At 34.1% G+C, this 8331-nt stretch overlaps 2 protein-coding genes across 2 annotated transcripts; both read right to left on the bottom strand.

Annotated features, from left to right (window-relative positions):
• Nucleotides 1-3015: 3015 nt before the first annotated feature.
• Nucleotides 3016-5959, bottom strand: LOC132921995 (uncharacterized). The gene has a single exon (XM_060985284.1). The coding sequence runs from the start codon at nucleotides 5921-5923 to the stop codon at nucleotides 3116-3118; it is 2808 nt and encodes a 935-aa protein (XP_060841267.1). The 5' UTR covers nucleotides 5924-5959; the 3' UTR covers nucleotides 3016-3115.
• LOC132922402 (uncharacterized) lies at nucleotides 5937-7869 on the bottom strand. Its single transcript, XM_060985902.1, has 4 exons — nucleotides 7050-7869; nucleotides 6417-6918; nucleotides 5981-6335; nucleotides 5937-5946 (listed from the first exon to the last, which is right to left on the bottom strand). The coding sequence occupies exons 1-4, from the start codon at nucleotides 7527-7529 to the stop codon at nucleotides 5937-5939; spliced, it is 1347 nt and encodes a 448-aa protein (XP_060841885.1). The 5' UTR covers nucleotides 7530-7869.
• Nucleotides 7870-8331: the final 462 nt, after the last annotated feature.

The following is an 8331-nucleotide window of genomic DNA, read 5'->3' on the forward strand; positions in this document are numbered from 1 at the left end:
TATAGTTTTTAAGACTTTTTGGACAAACTAATTTCTGGCATTTCATTAAAATGTCTATAGCTTACTCCCTGCCTACTTTTAATAACTATCAGTTAACTACGAAATATAAAATATTTTTGATTGCTAATTGAAGTTCAGTAGAGTTATAGGTTCCTTTGAAAAATGGTTTAATTATGTTCTTGTAACTTTATCGTTTATGATCTCATCGTTAATGTATTTTTTATTATAGTATAAAATTAACTAAAGTAAAAATTAATGTTAAAATTATAAATATAATATATAGGTATTAGGTACTAGTATAATACTAATATGATTATTGCAATATTTTCTATTATATTTCTTATATACCTAATACAATCATGGGATTTTAAATATATATGTAATTATAATTTATTCGCAGATCATAGGTAAATGTAAGCTTATCGAGATTATTTTGAACAAGATTTTGACTTAAACAATTTTTTTTTTTTTGCAAACATCAATGAATATAACCACTATCGAATTTTCTATAATTTTAGATAATAATGACGTTATTTGCGATTAATGCTACTGATGAAACAAATTAATTTACTTGCAATATGTTACCACGAAAAATTTAGAATATTATATTGATGTTAATTATTGAAAAAAAATGTAGAATGCAAATAGGTTATGGATGTAATATATGTACCTACTTAATTATTGTGGCATGGATTTGTCAATATTTCACATGTCATACTACCTTAATATTTGAATTTGTCAACAAACATTTTATTATTATTTTCTTAACTCGCCAATAGGCATTTAAAATGTTTTCCGTGATATGATATAACACATTTTACTAGTTGTTTTGAAAATATATACATGAACCGCGACGCGACGGCTGATCGTTTTGAAATGGCTTCTTTTATATTATAGAGGAAACAATTCTTATCGCTTCGATCGTTATTGCCTCGTCGTAAAGAATTCGTCTGCCGCCAACGATGCCGCCACCGATACCACCACATGTATATTATTGCTTTACGCATCACGATAAGGATTTTTTTTCAATTCCAAGATATAGACGTTAGCGTTTTCACTGTTATTATTATTGAAGTATTTTTGAAATTCTTTAAACGAAAAGTTATTCGTTCGTACGGTATCGATAACAGCGGTGTTGTCACTAGTTAATTTTTAATTCCGACTAAAAAATAACATTTTTAAATAGGTTACTATTAATTCTATTTAATATATATCATAATATACGTTTATTCATTTGATGGAAAAAAAATATGGGAACAGTTGGGCAGGATCGCGCCAATTTCATAATTTAAATTATACTTGAGTTATAAAAAAAAAAAAAAAATACTTATTTATATAGGGTAGTGGTAGAAACAGACAATAAATTAAAACATTGTAATATTTAATTAAGGTATTTGGTATAATATTTTAGCATTAAATTTAATAATTAATTTAAATATATACAACTTTAAACTTTTATATTATAATAGACCGATTCAGAGAATCAGTTCATCAGGTCGTATAATGAAGGTATACACATACAATTTCTTTTATACTCGAATTCACATGCAGTGCTAGAAAATATAAATAGTTTATAGATTACCGCGTGTTTTTCTTCCAATTTAATTTCAATAATTTCTATTTTTTGAGTAAAAAGTATAATATTCTATAATAGTTGTGCGGCCTGTTGTAAAGATGTAAAATATATATTATTATGTTTATATAAATGATAAAATAAAAACAGCGAAATAAAATATTAGCCGCGGAACAATTGCAGAGCGTAACAGCTGAGTATAATAATAATTTAACTTTGAAAAAAAAAGGAACAAAGAAATAATCAGATAAGACAAAGAATAGACGCCATGAAAGAAATTATGACTTGGAAGTTGGGATGCGGGGTGGATAAGTTTAAGTACTCGCGGGGTCCTCGTCGTGAAGAATAATTGGTCGTTCTGAATACGGTGATTGTGGTCATATGACAAATTGTGGACGGACAATGCAGTAGGAAACGTTACGATGGAGCATCATCACATTGTACAATAAAAGGATTCATTTTTAGCCGAGAGCGAAGCACGGCGGGCAATATTATATCAAAGAGATTATGAAACTGGCAATAATAAAAATATACAATTACAGTCGCTCGGATATTTTATATTAAGGACATTTTTTTTTTTTTTTTTTAATAGAAATATATTCTATTTATTATTTGATTCTTATTTTTTTGACATAATTAACTACAGCTAAAAATAGTTACAGTATTTTAATAATTACAAACAATTCTGATCCACTTTTCAAAATCAAAAAATGTTACCTGATATTAAGACGTAGTTCAAATATATAATTGTGTTAAAATAAAAAGCATTTTAATACAAATATTTAAAACGATCAAAGCCATTAATATGAAACAATTCTTTTATAGTGCTCTCGAAATGTTAGTGTCGGGCTCTAAAATAAGACGTAGAAAAGGTTTTTATTTAAGAACTATTACTTTTTTATACGGTTTTAGTCCCCAATGAGTTATGAATTTAAAAAAATATATTATAACGAGAAGAAACCTGCAGTGGTCTTAGACTCGTTTTGCATATAATTTCTAACCTTTGACTATCACGGAAAACAGAATATAGTTTTAATAATTATTTGAGGTAATTGACACCGGCTTCGGTAAAGGTAATATATAATATTTTGTGATTGAGTCCAAGTTTTTATGATTTTTGTATGCGCGTAGTATGTTTATAAATATTTATACGGCGCGAAAAGTATTATAGCTGTTATAGGGGACTGTTTGTGTTATACTCACGGCCACGGATGTCACTTTTTTCCTTAAAAATCAATCTTTACGTTTACCGCAAAGTTCATTACCAATATAGTAATATGTATTGGAAAATAATGTAATTTTCATTTTGTAATAAAAAAAAATATTCAGTATTTTTCCTAAGAATTTATACATTACTAGCAGACCCGGCGAACTCCGTTTCGCCACCAGATTCGTTTTATGTAACATTTCGTTTGGTGATTAAAAGATAAAGAAATAAAATTTTTTTTGTTATATATTTGAAAAGGAAAATATTTATTTCATTTCACAACAGTAATAAATTCATTTCAATTACCTACTAAAATGAAGTGTTATTTAATTGTTTCATTGTAGTGCTCTTTGGTAAACCACATTTTTTGTTTTTTGGTCTGACGTTAACACAAACAAAGCGGATGGTTTCCCAACTCGTGAACACGCAACGTATAACTGTCCATGTGAAAAACAATGATTTTCCAAATTTATCCCGCAAACACTAAGCGATTGGCCTTGCGACTTATTAATTGTCATTGCGAACGCAAGGCGAACTGGGAATTGCAATCGTTTGAAGTCAAACGGAAGATCAGTCGGAATCATTGGTATTCGAGGAATACATACATTTTCACCTGCGTACTTTCCGTTAATAATGGTTGCCTCAATTAAATTCGGCATAAGTCTCTTTACCGAAAGTCGAGTACCGTTGCAAAGTCGCGGTGGATTCAAATTACGCAGTATCAAAATAACTGTACCAACTTTCAGTTGCAAGTTATGTGGTGGAAATCCTGGTATCTCCAGAGAGTTCAAAAACTCCGTTGGATAATTTACTACATCATCGGGATTTGTTATTGAATCAACGGATTTGTATGTCACCAAATCGCCAGCAATTTTTGATTGAATGGTGAAATTCAGTGCGTGGACATCATTATTCTTTGCTGCAAGAATTGCTCGTTGACTTAACCAAGCATAATTCTTATAATTCTCACTAATGTTTGGGAAAACATTTTCAATAAGAACTAATTGAGTGTCTACAAATCGGCAAAAGTCGTTGGTAAGAGTAATTAATCCAGATGTCGCATCAACTGGGACTTTTCCATTTCCAAGATCTAACAATTGTTTGGAAAATTGTGCAGCACTTTGATCATTTTGAAGTTGAACTCTCATATTAGTGGTTAGCGATAATGTTTTTACGTTATTCCATAAAGGTGATGCCTTTAGGCAAGCATTCAATTCATCTGCAGGCGTTCCACGGGGAACTACTGGCAACGTCTGCCTGAAATCGCCTGCCAACAATATCATCAAGCCGCCAAAGATGTTGTTATTTCTCCGAAGATCCTTCAGTGTGAAGTTAAGTGCTTCAAGTGATTTCTTATGTGCCATTGTGCACTCATCCCAAACAATGAGCTTGCATTGCATTAACAATTTTCCAATTGCACTGGATCGGGAAATATTGCACGTTGGAGTATCAATTGTGTTTAAATTGAGTGGCAACTTAAGCGCAGAATGTGCAGTACGACCGCCATCTAGAAGAGTCGCCGCAATTCCAGATGATGCTAACGCCAAAGCTATGTCACATCTTGATCGAATAGTGGCCAAAATCAATGAAATGACAAATGTTTTCCCTGTTCCTCCAGGTGCATCCAGGAAGAATAGACCACCAGTATTATTGTCCACCGCTTGCATTAATGTTTTGTATACTTGTTTTTGCTGTTCATTCAGCAACGGAACATTATTTCTAACGAATTCCTGCAATGTATCAACATTGTATTGCAGCTCTCGATTTAATTCTTGGTTGAATGCATCGTGCATCGATCGATTTGGCGCAATCATTCCTACTTCAATCAGTAGCTTGTTTGCAATAGTCAAGCATTGATCCTCAATCAGAATCAATCCTTCATTGTAGATTTCATCGGTTATTTGGATGTCAGGATTATTCGTTTGAATACGCAAGCGATGCAAGATATCTTCACATATGGCGTCTTTGTATTTGTTCCATAACTGAATTGGTTGTGAAGGAAAACATGTGGTGATGATAATTGCGAACAGCGTTCGTATTTGGTACGCATTTGATGAAACAACTGAATCTGCAAGTGTTAAATCCCAATGAGAATCGTTCTCCAGCAAACCCAATAGTTGACATGCTTCTCGATATGTTTGGCATTGGTGGCCATTCACAGTTTTCAAATGCGCAAATGATTTCGGTCCACGTACATTTACTAACAGCAGTCGCAAATAAAAACATTCATCGTTTCTAGGATGAACAGTGTACATACGACCTAGTGCATCAGTTGAAAACACCTGTGGCCAGTCTGGAACTGGGGTTCCTTGTTTGCGACGTTGGAATTTCTTTGTTGATTGATTCCAAGTGTAATACTTGGGCATTTCAACGTACATCAGCGTCGCTGCGAATGGATCTGCTTCACACATTGCAAAGAAGCTAGTCAATGTTGTCGATGGTGGTCTCTCAGCTCGTTGTGCCGCATTAGCCTCAGTGAAGTAAACTCTTTGGCCATTTTCCAAATGCACTGCTAAATGTACAACTGTGGGATATCTTTCATGAATTTGAAATGACAATAATCGCCACAGTGCTTCATTAGTACTGACGTATCTGCCCATTTGGAAGTTGCTGATTTCGTCATTCACATTTTCCGACGCAATACCAAACACAGCCATGTCGCTGCCTTTTGTGACGTACTTGCACAAATATTTGATTGATTTGGCCGAATGACAACTCTCAACGTTTGCATGTGTTTCGAAAATTCGTGATAGCAGCGGGCAATATGGTACAATGAATTCATTTCCGATCTCAATCTCTTGATTTTGAACTTTAACTTTGATAGTTCGACCGTTATCTTCTTTTGAACGCCGACGATAAACTGGATATCCATCGTTCCCTGTGACTGTTTCAGCAACTAACGGTCGCGGATATCGTTTTGTGCACTTTCCATCAGCCATGCAAGGCGATAATGGATTTAATGCACCGCACGGTCCATGCACCATCTGTGTCGTCACAATGTCGTGTAGACGGGGATCAGTGACTGGATCAGGAATTTCAGCTGATATGATGTCATCCACTTCATTTGAATGTAATTTGTTCAGCAACCAAATTAGGATATGAGCATGCGGTAGTCCACGCTTCTGCCATTCCACCGAGTACATATAACAACGTGTGTCACCAAAAACTCGATACTTAGTAAGCACAAAATGCAAATGTGCAAATCCGGAGTTCCATAATTTCGCACGTACGTCATAGCGTCTTGAGCGTATTCGTGCATGTGGCGTGGGCTTCCGATATAAGTTGATGGGAGAATCGTCAGTCGTCCAATATTCTGAACATCACCATCTGAATGAATAGCATCACGCAAGTGTATATAGTCCTCAGATCGTAGCTTTGGCTGATTGAATCTGATGAACGCTAAACGTTCGGTCTCGACTTTGACATACATGTCAACAGCGAATTGCTGGAATAGCCGACCGCACTTCAGAATGACATTCTCCTCATGTGTACGAATCATCATACGATACGCATAGTAATTCATTGCGCTTAGATTTTTATTATTCGTTGATACTCCTGAAAATGCAAAATTAAATGAATTGTTAATGGAAACCAATAAAAGTAATAATGGAAATAATTAGTGTGTGAATATTGTACCTGTAATTGGATCGACCATCTTCAACGTGATGTCGTATCCGTCTTGCCCTTGCCAATAAATGATTGGATATTGTAACGCATCGTACAAACGATGTGTCTCGTTTACACGATGCATGATATTGCTTCTTCGCTGAACGACAATGTCTCGTGATTTAGTTGGATCGCCAACAATAATTGCAGCAACATCATTAACGGTGGGTGCATTGAATCTTCGCACATGTTCACCTGTCGGAGTACAATCCGCTCTTATGACAAATTTGTGCGTATCCGATGGCATTCGTTCCAATGCTGTTTTGAACATATTAACCACAGCATTATTAGCGTGAAAAAATGCTTGCAACTGTTCAATAATTCGTCTCTTTAACTGTTGTGCTCCCTGTATATTGCACCGCACGTTCAGCTGATCCACCATCGACGAAATGAAATATATTTGCAGAAATTGATGCGGTTCATCTGGTGTTGGCACCATTGAACCATGCAAATGATATATTTGACCTTGTATCTGTAATTGCAAATAATCATTAAAATTTGTTCATGAATACATTGTAAATCGTGTGATGGTGTAGTGTGTGGTGTATATGAAGTTGTTATGTGTTGCAATTATGTGTTGGTTATGTGTGTTGTATCTTTTACCTTGCAAGTCGGCATGAAGCCGCCTTCTCGAATGATATTAGCTCCAAAGGAAGTCATGCGAAAGCAGTTATTGTATTCAAGGATGTGTTGAAGAAAATGGCTGGAATCGGGATCACTTCCATCAAACAATGTTTTCAGTGGCTGTGGTGGTGTAAGTAATGGATCCAGTTTGACTTTTCCACTTGCGCAGCACAATCCAACCGTTTCTCTTTTGAACTTTACCGCATTGCAATATCGGCATATAGTCGTCATTCGTCCAATATCCAAATTTTCATCATCACTGTAGTTCGCAGTGGGATCATATTGGAATGCCAAGCGATTGTATGATGCCAATGATCTTCGTGTGCTCACGCGATGTCTCAATCGGTCATTTTCTCTTATTATATTTTGTCTTTCTTCTCTTAAGTTCCTTGAATAGACTTGTTGCTGGCTTGCATGTCTTGTGCGGCGGCCGATGTTCGCACGTCGTTCTCTAGGCATTTTGGACTATGGACATAGTGTTGAATTTAACTTCAAATGCACGATCCATATAATTTACAATAAATGAAATTAACTGAACAGAGAATAATGATATCTGTCACACACTTTATCACGCACCGTTGCTATTGGTTTGAAGTACATGCTATGTATAATAGATGGCGCTGTATGTGAAAAACGATTTCCCCACTTTTCTGTTGAATTTTTCCTGAATTTTCCAGAATTTTCTTTGCTATAAACCTCACGGAGCCCAAGACCTTTCCAACGAATGCAAAACCGTGGAAATCGGTTCGTGCGTTCTGGAGTTATAGCGTCAGGGAGGAAAACCGGACTTATTTTTATATAATAGATAAATCACGTAGATAGTATTATTACGAAGGTGAATTTTATCTATGAATAGAAAAGAGACGAAAGACTACGTTATCAATGCATTTTCATATATTAAGATAAATAATTTTTGGTATGATTTAAAAAATTAAAATTTTATTTTATTAAGCTTCCACTCGTATAACTTACATAGTATGCGTTTTATGTGAATAAAATTAAAATAAATTATTTATTTTGTATACGTAAATGTAAATGGATTTTTGTATTATTTTTATAACTCAAAATACGAAATACTCTGAATATTATTAATATATTTAGTTTGTAAGTATTAATTTAATGTATTAGGTACATTCAAATATTCAATATTTTGATTATTAATTGATTATCTTTAATTATTTTATTTAAATTTAAAATTATTGTTATTTACAAATAACTTCTCATATTTTTATATTAAGCGTCGCCAAATTTTAAAATATGT

This window comes from Rhopalosiphum padi, chromosome 2 (genome assembly GCF_020882245.1).
Source record: "Rhopalosiphum padi isolate XX-2018 chromosome 2, ASM2088224v1, whole genome shotgun sequence".
NCBI classification, from domain to species: Eukaryota; Metazoa; Arthropoda; class Insecta; order Hemiptera; family Aphididae; genus Rhopalosiphum; species Rhopalosiphum padi.